Source organism: Cervus canadensis, chromosome 2, assembly GCF_019320065.1.
Source record: "Cervus canadensis isolate Bull #8, Minnesota chromosome 2, ASM1932006v1, whole genome shotgun sequence".
NCBI classification, from domain to species: domain Eukaryota; kingdom Metazoa; phylum Chordata; class Mammalia; order Artiodactyla; family Cervidae; genus Cervus; species Cervus canadensis.
In genome coordinates this window covers 16,500,452-16,526,560 of record NC_057387.1, presented here as the reverse complement: position 1 = coordinate 16,526,560, position 26,109 = coordinate 16,500,452, and the positions used below count along the sequence as shown (strand labels likewise).

General features: G+C 40.7%; 1 protein-coding gene across 1 annotated transcript in view; it reads right to left on the bottom strand.

Moving 5' to 3' along the window:
• Positions 1-4,515: 4,515 nt before the first annotated feature.
• Positions 4,516-26,109, bottom strand: part of LOC122426785 (olfactory receptor 1052-like) — a 54,566-nt gene continuing 32,972 nt past the window's right edge. Inside the window, exons 2-3 of the mRNA XM_043445942.1 lie at positions 6,136-6,192; positions 4,516-4,794 (exon numbers count right to left, since the gene is read on the bottom strand). Coding sequence (XP_043301877.1) covers positions 4,516-4,794; positions 6,136-6,192 — 336 coding nt within the window. The remainder of the gene's footprint in view (positions 4,795-6,135; positions 6,193-26,109) is intronic.

Here is a 26,109-nt window from a genome sequence, read left to right as displayed (position 1 = left end):
CCCACTCCCATTCCTAAGACACTGTTGGAAGCTTGAGGGCATAGCCTAGACCTGTTCATCTTTTTATTGCCAGCTCTAAGTCCTGGATCTTCCTGGGTTGTGAAGATCCCCTGCAGAAAGGAAAAGCTATCCACTCCAGTATTCTGGCAGAGAGAATTCCATGCACTGTATAGTCCATGGAGTCACAAAGAGTCGGACATGACTGAGTGATTTTCACTTTCACTTTCAAGCCCTGGATCAGGAAGATTCTCTGGAGTAGGAAATGGCAACCCACTCCAGTATTCTTGCCTGAGAAATCGCATGGACAGAGGAGCCTGGTGTGCTACAGTCCATGGGGTCACAAGAGTTGGACATTACTCAGTGCACGTGCACACACATGCACAAGCATGCAGTAGGTGTTCAGCACAGATCTGTTGTTGAATAAAAGAACACAATATCTACATGTTTGTATTATTTCCTCCCCAACTTTCTACTATGGTTCACCAACTTCTTTCTAATATATAATATACATTTTTCTGGCTTGACTTTTAATTCATTTTCTAAGTCACCGTAGAGTTTAAAACAAAGATATAAACTGTTAAATGCATCCAGATAGGTGGCTTACACAGAGACCATAAAAAGGAAAATGGAAGCAAAAATCAATCAGAAGTCTCCAATGCTATCAAGGGAAGAAGGGACAGATAATGTCAGCCTTTTAAGTAGCCCTAATCCTAGAGAAACAGGACAGAGCAGGTGGTTGAGAGCAGTCAGCTTTGTAGTTGGACACACCTGGGTGTAGATGAGTTCACTAACCTAGATCTCTAATCTTCTGTTTTACCACCAAAAATGAGGTGATAACTGGTAGCCTTCTCCTAGGACTCCTGCAAAGACTGAGATCATTTCTGTCCAGTGCCTGGCATATTGAGAGGCCTTGATAAGTATTAGCTGTAGAAGGGAGGCTGGCCTGCCACGGTCCCCACACCCACCCCAGGCAGGTAGAATGGTTTCTTGAGACCATTCCATGCCCTTTATTCTAATTTTATTTATTTTTAAATTCTATTACTTATTTTTGGCTGTGCTGGCTTTTGGTTGCTGTGCATGAACTTTCTCTAGTTGCAGAGAGCAGGGACTACTTTTTGGTTGTGGTGCGTGGGCTTCTCATTGGGGTGGCTTCTCTTGTGGTGGAGCACTGGCTGTAGGGCGTGTGGGCTTCAGTAGCTGGTGCTCTTGGGTTTAGTTGCCCCAAGGCATATGGAATCTTCCTGGCCCAGGGATCGAACCTGTGTCCCCTGCACTGGCAGTTGAATTCTTAACCACTGAACCACCAGGGAAGTCCCATGCCCTTGATTCTAAATCTGTGGTCACAAAGTGTTTGTTCCCTTATGGGACTCGACAGTGAATTCTAGGGATCGGAGAAGGATCTCTCCTCTTCTATGTGAATGTGTTTGCATTCTGGTTTATCAGTCATTTCTAAAAGGAATTTCTTACTTGAGGCTTGAACCTGTACTGACAGAGTTTGAGCGCAGTTCTTGGACTCGTGGTGACTTTCCCTCTCCCCTTCCTATGATTCAGACGAGATGCAGCTACGTGGAGAGAGCCTGTCAGAAAGAGCTGAGCATCTCTCACCACGTAGAGAGCAACTGCAGTAATTTTCATCATGGCCATCACCATCATAATAGGTTAATAGGGCACAAATACATTAAGGACAAATGTGAGCCATAAATATAAGACTAATAATTTAAAAGAAATAAGATCATTCATTTTAACTCTACTCCCTACTCTCCTGAGCTTTGCTGAATTTATACAACCAAACAAGCAGCAGGCAGACACCCAGTTGAATATGGTTACCAGAAAAAACTCCCTGCCTTTACCTTGTGATTGGCTGAGCGTCTCCTGAGGGCCGAGCTTTTTAAGCAGCTGGTGCAAATGGATGCCTTTCTGAAATTAACCAGTTGATGAATGTCACAAGCAGCAGGCTCCATTCCAGGGTTGGGCCAGGCTGCGCTCAAACTGCCTGTTTCCCTCACAGCCTCCAGGGTCTATGACTAACGAGGAGATGAATGGTCCAGCGCGAGTGGAGTGGGATGGGGGTCGGGGGCAGTTTGAAGGAAATTGTGAGATGCTCACCCCTTGCGGGCAGGTGCGTCTCTCTCCTGTGCATCCTTGGAACTATGCAATCCCTGCTGAGACCACAATTTCTGGATATTGGTTTACATAAGGTCTCAGTCCAGGAGGTTTATGTGTATGGTATAATGGCGGTGTCTTGGCTCAGGTACTTTATGAACTTGTGTGGTTATTACCCACCTTGGGTTTGAGTTTTCTTATCTACTTATGGAGAAAATAAGACCTGCTTCCCATGTGCATTGAATGATACATATGCTTCACGCCACCTGGAATGTGCTGCATGTGTATGTGTGCTTAGCTGCTCAGTTGTGTCTGACTCTTTGAGACCCTATGGACTGGAGCCCATCAGGCTCCTCCGTCCATGGGATTCTCCAGGAAAGAATACTGGAGTGGTTGCCATTCCCTTCTCCAGGGGATCTTCCCGACCCAGGATCAAATCCATGTCTCCTGCCTTGCAGGCGGATTCTTTACCATCTGAGCCATCAGGGAAGCCCTGGAATGTACTGGATACTCAGTAAATGGTAGGTCACTGATGATGGTGATGATATTGCTTAGCATTATTACTACTGTTATTGAAGAAGTTGAGGTCAGCTAACTTCAGCTATCACAGACCAAAAGTGCTATTGGCAGAGACCTTCTTTTTGGATTCATGTCCTCATGGGTACTTTTTTAAAATATGGATTCATGTTTTGCATATACTGAGGTATTAACAATGCATTTTAGTCACATATCTCAGTGTATTTAATTCCTTCTTGACATGAAAGAGGTGAGAGTTTATAAGACTAGCTTTATTTATATCATGATTTTGCCAAAGGCTGGACCCATGCCTGAGAGCCACTAAAATGAGTCTGGTATAAAGCTATATTTTAAAAATGAGTCTGGTAACTGTGTGTTCCTAGAATTAGCCATTGGAATGGGATCTACAGCAATGCTCTGTAGTCCTGGTTGTTCTGTCCTTACAGAGCAACTGGGTTGGACCAGGAGGCTGGGCTGGTCCTAGATCTCCCACCCTCTACTAGGTTTTGGCTAAGTCTCTCTTTGGACCTCAGTCTCCTCATTTGCAAAATGAGAGGGTTGCATTTTTATAGGAGACAGACACTAGGAATGAGAAAGAAGAGTGCTTAGAAGAACAGAGAGAGATGAGTCCAGGCCAAAGTTGCTAAAGAGAGAAGCACAGGGCTGGTAAATCTGTTATGAAGAGTAATTCCTGGTCCCCAGAGGACTGGCACTTGGGAAACTAGACTCAACATCTCCGAGCCCACCTTGGGAATGTCATAGCCCACTGCCGGGTAGGCGAAGCTGTGTGTAGCCTAAAGAGGCAAAGGTTTCATAAGGCTAAACAGCCACAAGGAGAGGGAATTGTATTTCAAAGCCTTTGCATTTGGCCCACTGTTTAGCCACAAGCTGCACCTGTCTTCCTCTTTCTATTAACACAGGCTGCCCCTCAAACACCTATTGACTGTTCCTTAATGGCCAGCAAGTCAGCCAACCTGTTAGTACTAACTACTGTTCACAGCCCAAGAATTTGTGCAATAAGTTGTATTCTTCTTAGGAGTTGTTAGCATACATATCCCAAGGCCAATTGTTGAACCTGGCAAGGTAATCTTTTAAGTGCTTACTTACTATTCTGGCCACAAGGCTCTGTTGCCTAGAAGAATCCTTAATGAAAATAGTTACATAAACAAAGAGTTGATCAACGTAGGCATAGTTTTAGGAACACTGCTGGACATCAGCTGGTTGGTGGACATCTAGGTCCATCTAGGACTCCCCTGTTCTTTCAGCTCTTGACCCCGGCCGTGGTGCACTTATGATGTGCCCTGGACCCCTTCCCAAGTTCAAGTCCTCTGTATGTTGCTCAGTGATAGGGAGTAGGAGTCCTGAATCAGAAAACCTGGTTCGTATGCCTGCCCTGCTGTTTTCCTGCTGTGTGACATTGGGCAACCAGATATTACCTCTGAGCCTCAGCTGTCTTATCTATAAAATGGGTAAGAAACAATACTCTTCCAGGCTGGTTGTGAAGGTCCATCAGTGTTACCTGCTGGGGGGGAAAAATAGCACATTGTAAACTGTAGGGCTCTGTGACACCGTGAGCTCTGTGAGGTCTGGTTGGTGATTCTCTTTCTCTCTTCTTTTGTATGTATAATATCTCATACAGTGATTCGCAACCACAGAAGAATTATCCAGAGAGCTTTTAAAGAATACCAAGGCCTGGGCTCCACTCCCAGATATTCTTACTTAATTGGTTTCGGGTGGAGCCCCGGCACTGGTATTTTTAAAAGTTCCCAGGTGATTCTAATGTGTCAGCCAAGGTTGAGATCTACATTTGGCTCATAGCTGGAGGCTCAGTTCTGGTGGATGAATGAATGATTCGCATTCTGACTTCCTCTCCCTGCCCCTGTGGAGGAGGGTGCTTTATACCGGATGGAAGGGTGCTTCCTGTGTCGGGTTGCACTCAGGTGCCTGGCTATTTCTGGAACTGCTCTGCGAGAGCATCTGGACGGTCATGCTCAGAAGATGCCCACAATGACTAACGTGCCGGTGGGCAGCACCCCTGGAGCCCGGGGTGGGGGGAGCCTTGCAGCTGCTGCACTTGGCCACCGGGGCTAGCATCTTTACATGACGGCTGGCCAGGTGGGGGATAGAGGGGCCGGGGGCGGAAGTGAGCTGGGATTCCCTGGCCTCCGATCTGCTCTGGTCAATTAAGTCAGGCCAGCCTTCGGCTGTGTTAAATGCTTTAGGAAGTTCCTGGAGTCTTTCCCATTGTTTACCTTGTGGAGACACTTCCGTCAGGGTTTTTTTAATAGAACAGTCCAACATGAAATTAATTTCCTCAATGAGTTGGTAGTGAAGCGCACTGGTGTTACAATTCCAACTTAAGATTTTTCACTTCAGCTTTTGATCCTACTTCCTTCCAGGAAGTATTCTTTTCTAGAATTCAATCAGCCTTAGAGTGTATGTGTATGTGTCTTTGTCTTTTTCTTTCTTTTATATACAAAATTCACCATGATTCAATACATCAGATTTCCTGCACATAGACGTAGGAATTCCTTCTTTCTTTTCCCCCCTCCCCGCCAGTCACTTTCCCTGGAATTCCTTTCTGATCCCCTCAGAAGTTTCCTTCGGAACTCCCAGTAGCCTTCTTTTCATGGCACTTCCCATGTTCTTGTATTTTTACCTTGTAAGCACCTTAAAGAAAAGGGGGACACAGTGAAAGCAGAGGAGGAGCTGAGCTTAAATTCCAGCCTTCCCACTTGTTTGCGAGAACTCTGACAAGTTACTTAACTTCTCTGAACCTCAGTTTCTAAAATCAATCCAATGATGCCTGACTCTCAGGTCTCAGGACTATTGTGGAAATAAATGGAATAAGATAAATAATGTGACAAAGGCAATACCTGAAGCATAATGGTTCAGGTATTTATTGTTGCGGGCAGGATTTGTGTGTGTGTGTGTGTGTGTATCTGTCTCCTCGGCACACTCCTTTGCCCATTAGAAGTACTCTACAAACATTCACTGATTGGGGTTGGATGAAGGGACCTGGGGATCCAAATCCTAGGACGTTGGCAAGGAAGCTGCTTTATTTACCCCAGCTCCTTGTTAAAGATAAATACACCTCCTACAGTTTTGTTTGTTTTTAAGTGATACTCAGTGCCCTTTATACACATCAACATGCGGCAGAGTATTGTCACCAGATGGAATCATTTGGATTCATTACTAAAAGCTGCTCCATGAAGCTGAGCTAGTTCAGAGAGGAACCAGGGCCCCAGCCATAAGGGGAGGGCCTGGCCAGTGTTGACTAAATGCCACACCTCTCGCCTCTGCTGACTTACTGACATAATATGATCCGTAGCATGGCAGAAGCACTGTCACCCACAAAACATGAGGACACAGAGGTTCAGACAAGTTAGGAAATTTGATCAAATACCCAAAACAAGGCGCAGGGGATTCTTGGCTCTAAAATCCAGGTACTGGCTGTTACATTACATGGATTTTGAATCAGAGGACTTGTGATGGGATTGTGGTTCTGCCACTCACCACCTGGGTGGCCTTGGGAGTGCCACTTAATCTTTCCGAGGCTCCAATTTCCTCCACCTAAAGGGAGATTGGACCACTAGGTGATGGCCGTCTGTGCCCGTCACTGCTAGTCTCTGCAGCCCTCTAGTGGTGCTTTGCAGGTCACGGAGTGGTGCCTTACCTTTCATCACCACAGTCACAAAGGGCTGATGCAGACTCCCAGGGCTCCTGGGAGTCAGACACCCTGTTGATATTCACTTATGACCAAGATAAATGGGGTTCAGAGGAGTCTTAGAGATAGAGATGAACAGCCTGGTTCCCAGAAGACATTATTGTTTTTAAAACTTTTGGTCCTATTGGTTCTATGCTGCACCTGGAATTCTCACTCTTGAATGATAAAGAATGAAAACCTCAAATATGGATTGAAATTTTAAGTTTAAAATTATTTATGGAATAGATATACTCCTGACCTTGTTTGCAGTCCGCTGACTCTAATATCATCAGGCCACTTTGGCTGCTGGAGGTTGTGTTGAGGGGACACTGTGCTGGGGGTCCTCACATGTAGGTCTAAGCTCTGACTCTGCTATGTATGTACCAGCTGTGTGACATCACTGGTCTCTCACCTCTCTGCACACCAAACTCTTCACTAATAAAATGAGGGGTTTGGCGGCAGAGCTTTTGCGAAGTCTGATATCTTATGCCAGTGCCTGGAGTTGCTTCTTCTTTAGAATGGTAGATTTTTAACATTCCATCCAGTCATTTACTTTGCTATGCTTGCTGATGGAAAAATGCTGTTCTGGGATAGAGGGTGTTAGGTAAAGATATTATCTGAAGCTACGAAGCTGACTAAGGTCAACAAACATGATCTTACGAAGCATCTACATGCTGATGACTCTTAGATCTCCAACTGGGCTTCTTCTCCGAGATCCAAACTTAGAATCTAAGTGTCTGTTCCATTTGGAAATCTAACAGCTATTTCAGGCCTCTCATGGCCAAATAGAGCTATTGATTTCCCACTCCCAAATACATTCCCCCACCCCGGCCTTCCTCACCTCAGCACATGCTATCATCTCTACATTGTTGTTCTGGGAGCCCTATTTCGTTCCTTTCTTTCACTCATATTCCCACATCTAGTTCTTCAATAAACCTTTCATCTCTACCTACAAGGTAAATCTCAAAGTTGACATTTCTCCCATCTTCACTGTCTGCTGCAGCAAATCACCCCCTTGACACCTAGATGACAGCCATGGCCTCTTAATTGGTCTTTGGTGTCCACTCTTTTCCTTCTAATCCATCCTCCACAGTGATCATTCAGAAGAGAAGAGCAGATTGTATCACCCTCTTGCTTAAGTTCCTCTAGTGGTTTTGCCTTTATGTATACGGTCAGATCCAAATGCCTTACCATGGCCTACCAGGCACTTGCCAGTCCCACCCTGCCACTCTTGCCAGCCTCCTTTTCATCTAATTGCTCCTCACTCACCTCATGTTGCTCTGGCCACCCTGGCCTTCCCTCTTCCCTAAGATTCCAAAGTCGTTCTCGTCTCAGGACCTACCTGTTCTTTTTTATTAACTACTTTTTATTTTTGGTTGCACTGGTCTTTGTTGCTGTGAGCGGGGTTTCTCTAGTTGTGACAAGTGGGAGTGGCTCTTCATTGCAGTAAATGGGCTGCTCATTGTGGCGGCTTCTCTTGCTGTGAAGCACAGGCTCTAGACACACAGGCTTCAGTAGTTGCAGCACATGAGCTCAGTAGTTAACCGCTCATGGGCTCTAGAGTGCAGGTTCAATAGCTGTGGTGCAGGGGCTTAGTTGCCCCACAGCATATGGAATCTTCCTGGACCAGGGATTGAACCCATGTTCCCTACACTGGCAGGTGGATTCTTATCTACTGTACCAGCAGGGGAAGTCCTCAGGATTGATTCAGACCTTTCTGCCTGAAATGCTCTCCTCATAGAGCTTGGCCTGTCTTCCTCATTTTCATTACCAGTATCACCTCCTCTTGCAATCGTGACTCCTCTAAGGGGCCATCCCTAGTCTAACTGGAGTAGTACCATAGTCACACTGCTATTTTTAACATACTTTTCTAGCCCTTACTCATGTATGATATTATTTATTTGTTTAGGAGTTATCAGAACCCTTCACAGTAGAATATAACCTCCTTTAGGGCAGAAAATGTATTTCTCTTGTTCATCGCTGATTCCCCAGAGCCTTGAATTGTACCTGAAACATGCTTTTGTCATCCAGAAGAAAACATTTTTCTGATCATGGCACTTTGGTTGCATTCTCTAGTCTTAGTTGAACACAGTGCTCAAGAAAACCTGTAGGTGTGATTTATTTCCCCCTCTCATGGGTGGGGGTATAAAGAAACAGAATGCAAATAAATGTTGTTTTGGGCCAGCAGAGATGGAGGCAATGAGAGAAAGTAAAAATATGTGTTGGGTGGTGAGTGGGTGTGTATTGACATGTGCCTGCATATGTGTTGGAGAGCAGGATTTCATTTTATAGTTGAGCATGGTAAATGATTTTTAGTTGCATTTTCTACGATTCTGAGCCCAATTTAGTGGAAATAAAGCAGCAGGTGGCAGCAGGAGAGTATTACTACATTTTCTTAGCACTTAAAAGCACTTTTCCAGTGGATGAGAGGCTTTACAAAATGGACAATTAGACACAGCCCCTGCACAAAGAGCTTGCAATCTATAGATGGATCAGTTGTCATTATATAAAAGTCTGTATCTTCAGTACCAAAAACACATGTGCTGAATGTCCTTCTTTGCAAGACATTAGGCAAAGGCTGCAGAGTCTTCAACCAGGGTGGACCTTGCATTGTGGAGATTATAGTAGAAAACAAAAAATAAAGGAAATATAGATGGTTGCATGAGCCCTGAACAAGTTAAGAAGTGATCATGTATTGCAATTATTTGTCTACTTGTTTTATAGTTTATTGTTTCCTCCTTCAGACTAAAAGTCCCTTGAGGGCAGGGACTTTTTTCTTTTTTATTCTTGAGGGCAGGTCTTTTGTATCTTGGAATCCTGAAACATTTAGCAAAGAGCCTATCACAAAAATGAAGCTTAATGAATGTTTGTTGAAAGCATGAAAAGAAGAGTTTAAAAAAACAAGACAGAAAAAAAACCCCCAGTATATGTTACTATGTAGAAATTAGGAGCATGTCTTGTATAAAATATTTGAGTTGCATGCTCTTAATCCTAGTTTATGGTCATATTCATCTTTCTTCCTTTTCTGCTCTTCAAGAAAAGTTAAGAATCCTTCCACGCCTCACTTCAGTGGAATATTAGCCATTGAGAGTTCTTTAGACGAGAAAATCTGATTGAATGGATGAGCTTACTATTCAGAGAAAACTCTTAAGACATATTCCCATTAAGTTGATTAGCGTTGCCCACTATTTTTATAGCTGAAAAGCATCTCTGTGGACCTAGAGACCATGTTCTGTGTTTTATAATCTCCAACATCTTAGGCTCTGTATTGTCACCCAAGCAATGAAAGGCAAGAGCCACGTCTTACAACTCAGTGCCAGAGCTTCTCTTGAGATGAAGAGAAGCTCACCATGCCACCAAGCTTTTCCATGCCAGCTCACCGCCCCTGCCCCACAACAGAGGGGACCTGGAGCAATTTCTCCCTCCTAGGGTGGCAGGATGGTGGGATGGGAAGAAGACTGGTAGGCACCAGAAAGTGGAAAGGCAGAAAGGAAGAGCATCCCAGGCCAGAGCCAGCTGTGGCACAGGGCCAGGGAGGAGGAGAGCTCTGTGGAGAAGGGACTTGCAGTGTCTTAGGCAGGCTAAAACAGGGGGGACAGCTTTCTCTAGGTCAGACTAGCTGAGCCTGCGCATGTAAGTTAGATCTCAGATTAGGTTAGGGTTATGTTGGAGTTCCTTCTTAAGCATAAATTCTAAGGAGAAATCATTCTTATATATCTTCTCTATATATCAGATCCAGTATCTGCCATTAGTCCAGGGATTTCTGAATCTTAATTTCCTTTAACAGAGGGAAAGTCTTTGCTTCTACAATGATAAATTAAAAGTTTTAAATGGAAGCAGCACATTTGTGTGAATGAATGTCAATGTATACCTGATAGTCAGCTCCTTTCCTGTTTTGTTTGAGGGGAGGGGAGAAAACCATAGAAAAGTAGATGCTGGAGACCAGCCAAGGCTGTTATTTTTTTTTTTCCCCCTACATTCTCATGCAGAGAAGAGAAGTTGCTGGACCAACTTTACAAAGATCGATATAGGCATTTTAGCAGCTTCTAATCTCTGTTTTTCCCATGATCTGTTCCATGTTTATGATAACCTCTAAAAAGTAATATAAATGTACTCTGAATTATAGATGACTATCTTAAAGACTGAATATGGCCTCCTATTTTTGGTGTCCCAGTTTGTGTCTGTTTCTGATCATATTCCTGCCACATGAAGGACAAATAACATCTCCACCTCATCTGTAGATGAAAGTTTTGTACTGGTTCAAGAAAGTGAAACTGCTGGGAGAATTGTCATCACTATTGTGTGACAGAGAATAGAAATGTCAAGCTTGAAAGAATCTGTGCATGTCAGTGAGTACAGCATGTGTATGGTATCAATATTTTAAGTGTTTTACTTGTATTCTTTGTTCATACCAACATGCTGTGGTTCAACAGGAAGAAATAAATGTGCAATAAGTAATTTTTTGCTTAAAAGATTTTTAAAAAATTACAATGTTTTATTTGGAAGGGGTGCACCCTTAAATTGAGTCACTCACCCATCAGAGAGTAAAGAATCTGCCTGCAAGGCGGGAGAACTGGGTTCAATTCCTGGGTTGGGATGATCCCCTGGAGAAGGGAACAACTACCCACTCCAGTATTCTGGCTTGGAGAATTCCATGGACAGAGGAGCCTGGCAGGCTACAGTCCATGGGGTTGCAAAGAGTCAGACATGACTGAGTTGACTTTCACTTCATTTCACCCAAAAACAAATTTGTGGTTAAATGAGCTCCTTTTTTTGTTTTTTTAAATTATCAGCAATGATATGACAATGATTTAAATGCACATCCATTGTGCACAAAATCGAAAGAATCAAGTCAATAAGATGTTACATTTTTATCAATAAACTCTGCATTGGTGATTTTGCTTAAACAAAATAGTATTACATGTCACATTAACTTAATGAGGTCAATCTGAATTTTATTGGTGTGCCTATATTTAATTTGTAAATTGATTTGGTTTTATGGTTGCTTATATAAGAGCTGTACGTATAAGGAGTGGAGTTTACGTTTAGTTTCGTGATTGTACCTGTTTACACTTTATCCCTTTTTACCTGTTTTACTCCTTCCCTACCCATTCCTCTGCCCCTTCTCTCTGGTAGCCACTATGCTATTCTCTCTATGTGTCTTGCTTTGTTTATTGTTTGTTTTTTCTGTTCCACATATGAATGAAATCTTGCGGTATTTGTCTTTCTCCATCTCAATCAGCTAATTATTTTTGAAAGTGAATGTTATACTTTATGACATTTATAAAATAAATGTTATACTTTATCATACAGATAATTTAACACTTATTCCACTTGGATCACATATCTTTGAATATAGTTCTTTTCAGTTTTATTAGCCATTAACAGCAAATATCTAAAACTTAGATCTTAGAGACAGTATGTCAGAAAGTATCAAATCAAAAAGTTCCAAATCAGAACAGACTTGTGGTTGCCGAGGGGGAGCGGGGTTTGGAGAGGGATGGATTGGGAGGTTGGGGTTAGCAGATGCAAACTGTTATATATAGAATGCATAAACAACAAGGTCTCACTATATAGCACAGGGAACTCTATTCAAGATCCCATGATAAGCCATAATGGAAAAGAATATGAAAAAGTTTATTCAGATATGTGTGTGTGTGTGTATGAATCAATCACCTTGCTATACAGCAGAAACTAATACAATATTGTAAATCAACTATACCTCAGCAAAATAATTATTTTAAGTCTCTAAATCAATGAGGCATATTCAATGATATTGCTGCGCTAAAAATAACTCATTATTGTAAATTTTATAAATATTTGAGAGTGAGCATGAAGGCTTTTGCTCTTAATACTTAAAAAACTATTTAAAAGGTTTAATTTTAAAAACTTTTGATATTGGAGTATAGGTATCAATCAGCTAATTTTTAATGCTTTCAGTTTCTCTCTTCCTATTCACTCATAAGCTCACTCCAATCATTTTTCTACCCTGACTATTCTATCAAACCTTTCTCTTGTCAAGATCACCAGTGACTTTCACCTGGCTGGACTCAATGGGTGCTTCTCAGTCTTCATCTCCCTTGACCTGTCTGCAGCATCTGACATTACTGATCATCTTTTCCTCCTGGAAACACTTTGCACACTTGGTTTCATGGTCAACACACTTTTAGTTCTGTTTCTATCTCACTGGCTGCTCCTTCTCAATTACTTTAGCTCATTCCTCCTCTCTCTCCAAACCTCTTAAATTTGGCACACTTCAAAGTTCAGATTCTGTCCAACTACTCTTCTAATTCCCCTGGTATATCATCTAGGCTTTTAAAAAAAATTAGGTGTAATTTATATATAACATTGCCTAGTGTTACAGTTTTAAAATTTCACCCAAATGCTGTTGAATTTCTATAGCCCAGGCTATAGAAAAAAAAAAGTATATGTTACTATGTGTAGTTTTTTTTTTTTTTCTCCCTCTCATTTGGCTATAGCCCAGGCCTTTCTCTTGAGCTTGAAGATTTTATACCCAAATGCACTTGTTATCTGTGCACAAGTGTCACAAATGTAACAAAACTGAGCATCAGACCTTATGTGGTAAATGCTGTTCTGCACTGCCCACATCCCCCTTCAGGACTGAGGCCCACAGAAAGGTCCCTATGAGAATTGCTCTCTACTGAAAGGAGCTGTCTTGCCTATGGTAACACCCTTATTGGGGGTAGCTCCCACCCAATACCTAAGAGGCCTGGTCCCCTCGCCTCAACTGGAGACAAGGCTTATGAGTCTTTCCAGCTCCACATGGATCAACTGGAACCTCTGCCAAAGCTGGATCATAGCAGCTTCTCTGTCCGCCCATTTCTACTTCTCTCTTTCTCTTTACCAGGCGTGTTCCAGAGAGCAGTCTTGGGCACAGTAATCTGTCTCACATCTGTTTCCTGGGGAACATGCCTCAGATAGTGAATACTGAGAATGGTCCTTATATATTGATAATTGCCTTAAATGTAAATGGATTTTGGCTGGTACATTTAATCCATTTACATGTATGCACTTCCACTTACCACATCACTCCGCATGATCCTCCAATTGTATGTAATGATTTTATATTGTCAGGTTAATCGTCTTCCCATTATGACTTGCAGTTGTAATGATCTTTTATTTTTTTTGTCTAGCTATTGATTATGAAACTGATAAACATCTTTTATTATTGTGATTATGTAACTATTATGTAACTCACTCATGATTGGTCAACAGAAAAATAATAGAATTCCATATCACCCAAACTACCATTTAATAGAAAAACCTGTAATCACTTAAAAAAATCCAGATGCATATCAGAATCATCTTGGAGCTTTTTGAAAAATACAAATGCCCAGGTGTTGCTTTTTCTCTCCGGAGCTCCAGATATGTTTCCAATGAGCAGCCATGTTTAAAAACAACTGGACTCTATGAGAATGGTCCTAGGAAACAGAATTTTAAAAAAGCATTTTGGAACTGGATCACCAGCTTATTGACTGGAAATGAAAGCCTCATCACTAGCAGTGGGTGGGATACTCATAGTTCTTGGTTTCCTGTTGCGTTTTTAAAATGATGTAGTGTCTTATTATCATCAATTTTTCTATTAATGATTGAGAAGGGTGTTGATATCTCTACTACAATATTGGATTTATATGTTTATCCATTCAGTTCTTTCATTTTTTTCATGTTCTGCTATTAAGTACATGCACATGTAGGCTGGGTATAGCTTCTTGAGAATTAACCTTTTTATCATTATAAATAATTTTGGCTGTATATTTTATCCTGAGTAAGAATTTTGTTTCTTTGTATACTTTGCTTCACTTTGGTTAGGTCAGCAATCTATATATGTGTATTCTCAGTTATTCAGTTATTTCCAACCCTTTGCGACCCTATGGACTGCAGCCCATATGAGTCAATACACTTTGTTTTCGGTCTCAACCATATTTGCAATAGGTTTCTTTTCTCCTCCCTTGTTCAGGACCCCATTTAGTTATATCTTTTCTGAAGCTTCTGAAGACAAAATTTGTTGTTACCTCTGGCAATCATACTGAGCATGGAATCCACTGAGCACATATTGCATGCATTCTAATTTTATTGAGCATCATTGCATGTATTTTTTTTACTTGTAGATTGGCTGCTCTTGGGTTAGTCATCAGTTGTCCAAAATAGGTAGAAGGTGGGATCATGTGATATAATATGACTGTCCAGGGATATTCCTTGATTAGGGCCTATGGATGTACCACTCCCTTGATGAAAAGTAGAGAACATATACACCATTGATGACAAAATGTAAGGTAAGCCTAAAATATAAGATAATCCTCCTGATATTTTTAAGGTTTATTCTTGTCGTTGCATATATCTCTGGTTCATATTTTGTTTAATGTTGCATTGTATGAATATACTGTAATTTATCCATTTTCTATAGATATACATATGGAACCCTATTGCTTTTCAAACTGATATTTAAAATGTTTATTTATGCTGTCATCAGATAAAATTGTGAGGTCATGCTTCTAGGAAAATTACTAAATCTATAAATTTTTCTTCCTCTTTCTTTCTCCCTTCCCTCCCTTTCTTTTTCTCCTTCCCTTCTTCTCATGATTTCAGTAAGGATACCTCTTGAATATCCAAATAGTTTTATTTGTTTGATGTCATTTGAAGCTGATTAGTCTTTCCCCATCAAAAATACACTTGGTAGTTCAAAATAAAATAATTAAGGGTATCCTGTAACATGAGAGACTTTGCAAATATCCTTTTTTTCTAATTGAGTGTTGCAAGAAATAAAAATATATCCATAAAATGCTTGTACACAAATATTTATAGTAGTTTATTCATAATAGACTCAACTGGAACTGATCCAAATTTCTATCACAAAGTGAATGAATAAACATGTCATGGTATATTTCTAAAAGGAATACTAATTGTATTAGTATCTGTAAAATAGCAGTTATTGATGCACAGAATCTCAAAAATTTTGATCATATTTGGAAGATCCATATTTACATATCCACCTTCAATAGGTTGTGAAAGTAATAGCAGGCATAAAGGGGAGTGGGTTGGGGTAAGGTGTAAGGCCTGGCTATATGAAAATGGAAATTACAGTCTCTTTGAGGTGGGAATATTTGAGATAAGATCTTAATGAGAATGAGAAAGGCTGGAGACAGAGGTAGGAAACAGATTATGTACAGTTCTACAAACTATGGAAAGAAATATACTTTAATAATCAATTTGATGGGGTATCATGTATATGTTTATTCTATATAAATATATATAAATTAATATTTTATTTGTAAATTTATATCAACACACTATATATTTATAAATAAATATATTAATAATTATACAAATTATATATGTATAGTTTACTTATTATATATTAGGGCAATATATATTATATGTAGAATAAAACAAATATATTTGTTATTAATTTATATATCATATATTGGGATATAACATATATTACATCAGTTCAGTTGCTTAGTCATGTCCAACTCTTTGCGATTCCATGGACTGCACCATGCCAGGCTTCCCCGTCCATCACCAACTCCTGGTGATGCCATCCAACCATCTCATCCTCTGTCGTCTCCTTCTCCTCCTGCCTTCAATCTTTCCCAGCATCAGGTTATTTTCCATTGAGTAAGTTCTTTGCATCAGGGGACCAAAGTATTGGAGTTTCAGCTTCAGCATCAGTCCTTCCAATAAATATTCAGGACTGATTTTCTTTAGGATTGACTGGTTGGATCTCCTTGCAGTCCAAGGGACTCTCAAGAGTCTTCAACACAGTTCAAAAGCATCAGTTCTTTGGCACTCAGCTTTCTTTATAGTCCAACTCTCACACCCATACATGACCACTGGAAAAACCATAGCTTTGACTAGACAAACTTTTGTTGGCAAAGTAATGTCTCTGCTTTTTAATATGCTGTCTAGGTTGGTCATAGCTTTTCTTCCAAGGAGCGAGCATCTTTTAATTTCATGGCTGCAGTCACCATCTGCAGTGATTTTGGAGCCCCCCAAAATAAAGTCTCTCACTGTTTCCATTGTTTCCCATCTATTTGCCATGAAGTGATGGGACCTGATGCCATGATCTTAGTTTTGTGAATGTTGAGTTTTAAGCCAACTTTTTCACTCTCCTCTTTCACTTTCATCAGGAGGCTCTTCAGTTCCTCTTTGCTTTCTGCCATAAGGGTGGTGTCATCTGCATCTCTGAGTTTATTGATATTTCTCCCGGCAATCTTGATTCCAGCTTGTGCTTCATCCAGCCCAGCATTTCCCATGATGTACTCTGCATACGTGCTGTGGTTCATGGGGTTGCAAAAGGTCAGACACGACTGAGCAACTGAACTGAACTGAACTCTGCATTTAAGTTAAATAAACAGGGTGACAATATACAGTCTTGACGTACTCCTTTCCCAATTTGGAAGCAGTTTGTTGTTCCATATTCAGTTCTAACTGATGCTTCCTGACCTGCATACAGATTTCTCAGGAAGCAGGTAAGGTGGTCTGGAATTCCTGTCTCTTTAATAATTTTCCACAGTTTGTTGTGATCCACACAGTCAAAAGGTTTGGTGTAGTCCATAAAACAAAAGTAGAAATTTTTCTGGAACTCTCTTGCTTTTTTGATGATCCAAAGGATGTTGGCAATTTGATCTCTGGTTCTTCTGCCTTTTCCAAATCCAGCTTGAACATCTGGAAGTTCACAGTTCACATACTGCTGAAGCTGGGTTGGAGAATTTTGAGTATTACTTTGCTAGTATGTGAGATGAGTGCAATTGTGTGGTAGTTCATATTCTTTGGCATTGTCTTTCTTTGGGACTGGAATGAAAACTGCACCTTTTCCATTCCTGTGGCCACTGCTGAGTTTTCTAAATTTGCTGGCATGTGAGTGCAGCACTTTCACAGCATCATCTTTTAGGACTTGAAATAGTTCAACTGGAATTCCATTGCCTCCACTAGCTTTGTTTGTAGTGATGCTTCCCAAGGCCCGCTTGACTTCACACTCCAGGATGTCTGGCTCTAGGTGAGTGATCATACCATCGTGATTATCTGGGTCATGAAAGATCTTTTTTGTATAGTTCTTCTGTGTATTCTTGCCACCTCTTCTTAATACCTTCTGCTTCTGTTAGGTCCATGCCATTTCTATCCTTTATTAGAACAAATCTGATCTATATATTTATGAGTTTGTTTGTTTTTGAAGTATAGTTGACCTACAAGCCTATGTTAGTTCTTGGTTCACAATGTAGTAATTCGGTATTTCTATACATTTCAAAATGACCACCCTGATCAGTCTAGTTACCATTTGTAACCATACAAAGATATTACATAACTATCAACTGTTTTCCCCTCACTACACATTTCATACCTGTGGCTCATTGATTTTGTAACTGAAAGTTTGTACCTGTTAGTCCCCCTCACTTGTTTTTCTCTTCCCCTCATTCATCTCCCCTCTGGCAACCACCTTTTTTTAATCTCTGTGTCTATAACTCTGTTTCTATTTTGTTATGCTTGATCATTTGTTTTGCCTTTTTGAATTCCAAATGTAAGTGAAATTCATATAGAGTTTGTTTTTTCTTGTCTGACTTATTTTACTAAGCACAGTACAGTGTAGGTACTTAGTGTTGCCACAACTGGTAATATTTCATTTTTTTTAAGCCTCTTCATTTTTAAAATATATTCCATTGAATATATAAGTCACATCTTTTATTAATGAGCACTTCGGTTGCTTCCATATCTTGGCAATTGTAAATAATGCTGCAATGAACATAGGGGTGCATGTATCTTTTCTAATTAGCATTTTTATTTGCTTTGTATATATACTCAGCAATAGAATTGCTGGATGATATGTTGAAAGTGAAGTGAAAGTGAAAGTCACTCAGTTGTGTCCAAGTCTTTGTGACCCCATGGACTATACAGTCCATGGAATTCTCCAGGCAAGAATACTGGAGTGGGTAGCCTTTCCCTTCTCCATAGGGCCTTCCCAACCCAAGGATTGAACTCAGGTCTCCCACAATGCAGGCAGATTCTGGACTTTCCTGAAGGCTCAGATGGTAAAGAATTTGCCTGTAATACAGGAGACCAAGGTTCAGTCCCTGGGTCAGGAAGATCCCCTGGAGAAGGGAATGGCAACCCACTCCAGTATTCTGGCCTGGAGAATTCCGTGTACAGAGGAGACTGGCAGGCTATAGTCCATGAGGTCACAAAGTCGGACACACACACATAGTAGTTTTATTTTTAGTTTTTTGAGGAATCTCCATACTGTTTTCCATAGTGGCTGCACCAATTTACATTCCCACCAACAGTACACAAGTGTTCCCTTTTCTCTACATTCTTGCCAACACTTGTTGTCTTTTTGATAAGAGCCATTCTTACAGGTGTAAGAATGGGGGATTGATGCAGGTTTAATCCCTGGATTAATAAGATCCCCTGGAGAAGGAAATGGCAACTCACTCCAGTATTCTTGCCTGGAATATCCTATGGACAGAGGCGCCTGATGGATTATAGTCCACAGGGTCTCAAAGAGTCAGACACAACTGAAGTGACTTAGCAGGATGTAATTACTGCTAGGTATATACTTATTGCCTTTTTGTTAATCGTTTTTGGGTTATTTTGTAATTCTTTTTTGTTCTTTTGTTTTCTTTTGTGATTTCATGACAACTTTTAGTGTTATGTTTGGTTTCTTTCTCTTTTGAGAATGAATCTTTTATTTTGGTTTGTGCTTACCATGAGGTTTATGTGTAGCAATCTCTATTCATATGTGATTATTTTAAGTTGGTAATCTTTTGAATTCAAATATATCTTAACAACAGTATCTTTTACCTTTTGCCTTTTTAATTACAATGTGTCTTTTTTTTTGTTACAATGTGTCTTGATGTGGTCCTTTGTGGGTTGATCCTGTTTGAGACTCTGCTTCCTGAACCTAGATAATCTGTTTCCTTTCCCAGGTTAGGAAACTCTTCAGCTATTATGTCTTCACATATGTTCTCTACCCCTTTTTCTGTCTCTCCTCCTTCTGGGACTCCTACAACACGAATGTTAGTATGCTTGATGTCATCCTAGAGGTCTCTTAAACTGTCCTCATTTTTGTTTTTCTTTTTTCGGTTCAGCTTCAATGATTTCCACTATTCTGCCTTCTAGTTTATTGATTTGTTCCTCTGTATCATCTAATCTACTGTTGATTCCTTCTAGTGTATTTTTAAATTTCATTTATTGTATTCGTCATCTCTTTTTGGTTTTCCTTATATTTTCTAACTCTTTGTTTAAAAATTCTAACTTCTCATTCTGTTCATTCAGTCTTCTCTCATGGTCTTTGAGCGTCTTTTTGATTATTACCTAAAGTTTTTATCCAATAGATTTTTAATCTCCAATTTACTTAGTTCCTCTGGAATTTTATCTTGTTTCTTTGGAACATACTTCTCTATTGCCTCCTTTTGCCTAACTTACTATTTTTACTTCTATGGTTTTGTTAAGTTGGTTATGTTTCTCAGTTTTGGAGTAGTGGCCTTATGGAGGAAATGAACAGTGTACACCCTTTTGTTTTCTAAAGACTTATGCTCAGGGTGTCGTCTATGTGGGTTGCGTGGTTCCTTCTGTTGTGGTGGACTGACTACAATGCACGTGCTGGTAGATGTGGCTGACCGCCATTCCAGTTAGTTGCAAGGCCTTGCCTTTTCAGAGCCTGCCAGCTACTGGTAGATGGGTCCAGGTCCTAGCATGGCTGGTTGCATGTCCAGGGGAGTTCAGTTCTGGTTTTGTACTATTAGTGGGTCAGGCTGAGTGATGAGGAAGCTGGCTATGGGGCCCTAGACGGTCCTAGGACTAGTGCTGGCCCATTGGTGTGCAGAGCCAGGTCCCAGAGCAACTGGCTATATTTCCAGGGATCTTGGAGTTACTGTTGACCCACTATGGGTGGACTGATGGGGTCTAGAGTGTCCTGAAGCCTGATCATGGATGGGGTGGGTTCAGAGCCTCTGGCTTCAGGGTTTTTGGAGTCCTGGAGTTGGTGTTGACCCACAGGTGGGCATGGCCAGCGCCCATGGGGGTCCCACTACTAGTGCCAACCCATTGGTGAGTGGCTCAGGCCCTGCCTGACAAACCTGGCTGTATGACCTCAACGGTCCTGAGGTGGTGTCTGCATGTGAGTGGGTGAGGCCAGGTTCCAGGGCCAGGGCTGACCCACTGATGGGTGGAGCTGGGTTCTGGATTCTCTGGCTATAGAGCTCTGGTGTCTCAGAGTTGGTATTGGCCTATAGGTAGACAGAGTGGGACCTAGTAGGTCCCGGGGCTGTTGCTCACCTCCTGGTGGGTAAGGCTGGGCCTCAGGGGGTAGTGTCAGCCCTCTGGTGGTTGAATCTGGGTGTTAGATCCTCTGGTGGGTAGAACTAGGTCCCAGGGCAGCTGAGGACTCAGGGCATCCTATTGCAGCTAGTTTAGTGATGGATAGGCTGTCTCCCTGACCAGTTATCTGCTTGCTCTGGGGTGTCCCAGGACTGGTACCAACCATCTAGTGGACAGGGCCAGGTTCTGGCACTAATTAGCTAGAAGGAGGATTCCAAATTGTCCTTCCAGTACCAGTCTCTTCATGGTGGGATGAGCTCCTCAAAATGGCTGCTGCCAGCATCTGTGTCCTTAAGGTGAGTCCCTGTAGCCTCCTACCTTTCCAGGAGGCCCTCCAAGATCAATTGGGTTTGACCAAGTTTCCTTTCTAATTACTCCTTCTGCCCTGGGTCTCAGAGTTTGTGAGATTTTGTGTGTCTTTTAAGGGTTGGGTCTATTTCCTGCAGCCTTCTAGCTCTCCCCAAAGTAAGCCTTATTGGCCTTCAAAGTCAAATGTTCTAGGCACTTGTCTTCCTGGGGCAGGACCCCTAGGCCGGGGAGCCTGATATGGACCTCAGACCTCAGAAGAACCTCTGAAGTTGAAATTATTCTCCCATTTATGGTCACCTACCCAGGGGTTTAGGTCTTGACAACACTATCTCCACCCTCTTGCATGACTCATTGTGATTCCTTCTTCCTTTAGTTGTAGAAGATCTTTTCTACAGTTTTTAGGTGTTTCTCATCTATACTTGCTTTGTACTTAGTTGTAATTTGGGTGTGCTGGTAAAAGGAGGTGAGATCAATATTTACTGTCTTCCTATTCCACCATCTTTTTAATTGGATGCTGAAAATAATAAATTTTATATTCTTGAATTCTATATTTTGAGTTTTTCAAAAACTGTTTGATTTTTTTTCTGTCCATCAGCTTAGTTAGTTTCAAGGCCTATTATTTTAGGACAGATCCCCAGGAGTCTTTCTCTTTTTTCTTTATTTTAATTGGAGGTTAATTACTTTACAATATTGTAGTGGTTTTTGCCATACATTGACATGAATCCACCATGGGTGTACATGTGTTCCCCATCCTGAACCGCCCTCCCTCCTCTTTCCCCATCCCATCCCTCAGGGTTATCCTAGTGCACCAGCCCTGAGCACCCTGTCTCATGCATTGAACCTGGACTGGCGATCTGTTTCACATATGATAATATACAAGTTTCAGTGCTCTTCTCTCAAATCATCCTACCCTCGCCCTCTCCCACAGAGTCCAAAAGACTGTTCTATACATCTGTGTCTCTTTTGTTGTCTCGCATATAGGGTCATCGTTACCATCTTTCTAAATTCAATATATATATGTTAATATACTATATTGGTGTTTTTCTTTCTGACTTACTTCACTCTGTATAATAGGCTCCAGTTTCATCCACCTCACTAGAACTGATTCAAACGCATTCTTTTTAATGGCTGAATAATATTCCATTGTGTATATGTACCACAGCTTTCTTATCCATTCATCTGCCGATGGACATCTAGGTTGCTTCCATGCCCTGGCTATTATAAACAGTGCTGTGATGAACATTGGGGCACACGTGTCTCTTTCAATTCTGTTTTCCTCGGTGTGTATGCCCAGCAGTGGGATTGCTGGGTCATATGGCAGTTCTATTTCCAGTTTTTTTAAGGAATCTCCACACTGTTCTTCATAGAGGAGTCTTTCTCTAGGACTAATTTTGCAATACTCCCAAGGTATGGATATTCTGGTATCTCTACTGACTGCTCTATTGTTCAGTGTATCTATACTTCAGATGGTAAAAATCAGAATGACTTCTGGCCCTGGGAAAAATTTAGTTTACATTCCTTTTAGTAGTGCCTGTGTGCTCAGTCATGTCCAACTCTTTGCGACCCTACAGACTGTAGCCCACAAGGCTTCTCTGTCCATGGCATTTTCCTAGAGTACTGGAGTGGGTTGCCATTTACTTCTCCAGGGGATCTTGCCAACCCAGGGATCAAACCCATGTCTCCTGCATTGGCAGGCAGATTCTTTACCACTTGTGCCACCTTGGAAGTCCACAATCCTTTTTAACCCTCTAATAATTGGTCTTCCCCCAAAGTCACTCCTGCCCGGCTTCATGAAGTTTTACCCTATACATGTACAAATTTGTATTCAGTCAGATTCAAAAGGAAATGCTAATGCAAATTTCTGAAATTCATTCTCTGTATTCTATGTTCTCTCTCTCTTTTGAATATCTTGTCCCCACAAATTCTAACCTTCTTAAGTTTCTTGTATAATACTTCTATGTCTCCTCAAATGAGTGAGATAACTAGTCTTTGTTTGGATTCTTTCTCCTTGTACTGTGATTGAGAAATTACCTCCTGGCAGGAAACTTTGGAATGGTAGAACCTATCTCTTTTGTTTTCCTTCTTTCAGGGATCTCAGACCTGTACTGCCTCATGTCCAATGTCTGAAAATGGTTGTTTCCTGTGTTTTATGACTGCACTCTTACTCATTCATGTCTGGAAGAGAGATTCCAGGAGTATGTTTTATTTTATTGTAAGAAAAATAGGACATTAGGGAAGCTAGAGTCCTTTTGGTGGGTGGGGGGTGGTGGGCAGAGGAGTGATGTGATTTATGATTGATATTTTCAAAATATTATTTTGATTACCTTATAGAAAATTGAGTGACATAAGAGTGGAATCAGAAAAAACAGTGAAGAATATTGCAGAAATCTGAGTAAGGAGTATGTCACTTTCTGTCTATCTCTACAAGGATTAAATCATGTTTGCTGTAGCTGCTGACATTAAACACCACCTAAAAGGAGTTCAGGATGAAGAGTAGAAATGAGATATTTTGTGTTCTGGGAAAAACTGACAAAATAGATCTTCAGAGAGTTAGATGTTTTCAGGAGAAGATTTTATAAACCCAATTTTTGTATCTCCTCATATCTAGGAAAGCACTAAAACCCTTCATGGTGAGGCCTGCTCCAAGTGACTAGCAGTAACCTTCACAAGACTAGCAGAGACTTTCTGCAAAAATGTCTTGATTGCATGTACTCCCCCTTCACCAAAATCATTTATATACTGATCTTGCCCCTGTATCTTTGGAGCAGTTTCTCAGAGCTATCTGAGATGCTGTCTTCCAGGCTATAGTCTTCATTTTTTCCCAAATGTAACTTAACTCACAACTCTCACTTGTGCTTTTTTCTTTTTTAAAGTCAATAGCTAGTAGTTTTTAGGTCCAGGTTTATGTTCAGATAGATGACATAGTCTTCAGAAATATAGAACTTAGTCAAAGATTGAATGTTAAGTGTGGTTTGGAAATTTTGTGATTGGTGGAAGATGAATAGAGGATCAGATAAAGGGCAGGAGAAATCGAGAATTGTTTAAAATAGTATTTTGAACATAGTGAATTTGTGATTCCTATTAGACATTGAAGAGAAGATGGCAAGTAGGCAGTCAAATCTGTGTTTCAAGTTCAAAAGAGACTGGAGATATAAACTCTAGAGTTGTAGACATATGGGTTTTAAAGTTATGGGAACAGATAAAGTAATCCTCAGAGGGTGAGTGGTTAAAGTTACTAAAACTCGACATTCCTTCAGTAAAGGTATGTGGTTGATTTCTTAGTTTATTTATAAATATTTAACTCTGGAAAATGAGAGAAGGTCAAGCAGATATTGGCCTTATGTATGTGGAATGTTCAGTGCAGATCAGGTTGGTAGTAAATATGTAGCAGATGCCAGTAAGTTCAGATTCCTGGGGAAATCATTTATTAGAGTGTGGAGGCAATCACTATGAGCTGGTGGCTGTTACTATGAGAATGTTCCCAGGTAAATGATCAGAAAGACCAGGAAGAAAAATCCCTGTAGGTTGGATGGTTAGAAAATCTCATGAAAATGAATTCTGTTTGGTTGTTCACTTCAAATTATGTCACAGTGGCAAAACAATGAGAAAAAAGACACCATAGTGCACAAAACTTTGCCTTCTAATGCAGGGAGTGAGTCAGAGAGCTAAGATCCCACATGCCTTGCAGCCAAGAAACCAAAACATAAAACAGAAGCAATATTGTAACAAATTCAATAAAGACTTTAAAAATGGTCCACATCCAGAAAAAAAAAAATCTAAAAAAACAAAACAAAAACAAAAACATAGTGCAAGTGCAGAAAGTGAAAAGTGAAAATGTTAGTTGCTTAGTTGTGTCCGACTCTTTGTGACCCAATGGATTGTAGCCTGCCAGTTTCCTCTGTCCATGGAATTCTCCAGGGATGAATACTGGAATGGGTTGCCATTGTCTTCTCCAGGAGGTTTTCCCAATTCAGATCAAACTCAGGTCCCCTGCATTGCAGGCCAATTCTTTTATCATCTGAGCCACCAGGGAGAGAGCACCCTAAGCAGGCTTGTAAACTTGTGGGTTGTGTCAAGTGACTTGGGTTACAAGACAGCCTGAACTGTGGAGGGAAGAGAGCAGGGCTGTCTTTGGGAGACCATCATGGCTCCTCACTGAATAGACCTTGGCGGTTCAAGCACAGGCACCTCCCTGGGCTTCTGCGGCTGCCAGAGAGTGGGAATGATTGGAGACTTGGTTCAAACCTGCATGCCTCTGCATTAGAGTGAGTCCATTCCCTGCTAGTTACGCAAAAACTTCGCTCCTAGCATTGCCTTCATTATATATTTAAAGGTATTTATGAAAATGTATTTTTATTATTATGCTTATAATAGATATTGATGAATAAAAAAATACAAAAAGATGCTTAACACCCACAGAATCTATGTTTCATTTCAATGCTTTTCTTTCTATTCTCATTCTCTTTTCCACCTCCTCACCATTCTGTTTCTCTTCATATCTTCACAAAATACAGATCTTAATTTATACTCAATTTTATAACTTTTAAAAACTAATCTCATACCACAAACATTTTCCATAGCTTTCAATATATATTTGAATATATAATTTCCTATGGCTGCATAACATTCCATTATGGGGAAGTACTGAAGAAGGAAATGGCAACCCACTCCAGTGTTCTTGCCTGGGAAATCCCATAGACAGAGGAGCCTGGCAGGCTATAATCCATGGGGTAACAAAGAATCAGACACAGTGACTAAACAACAGCAAATGTGGAAGTACACATAAAAATGTATTTATGAACATTTAGGTTGCTTTCTTGATTTTGCCATTACAGAAGTCCTATGATGAGCATCCTTTACATAATTATAGATGATCTTTTGCTAGTTTCTTCAAGGTAAATGTTTAGGTTCCATTTTTTAAACAGTTTTTTTGAGAATTCTTTTTTTGAGGAGAGTATTTTTTGTTTTGTATGGATTTTTTTCTTTTTCTTAGGTTTTGTTAGAATATCAACATTTGAAAAACACTTTAATGGTGTTTTATAAGCCTAAAAATAATACTGAATTTTACTGATTCTTTTCTAAAATCTATCTCCCTCCTGGGAAACATATAATGTAAAATCTTTGCAAGGTTTTGGTAATCTGGA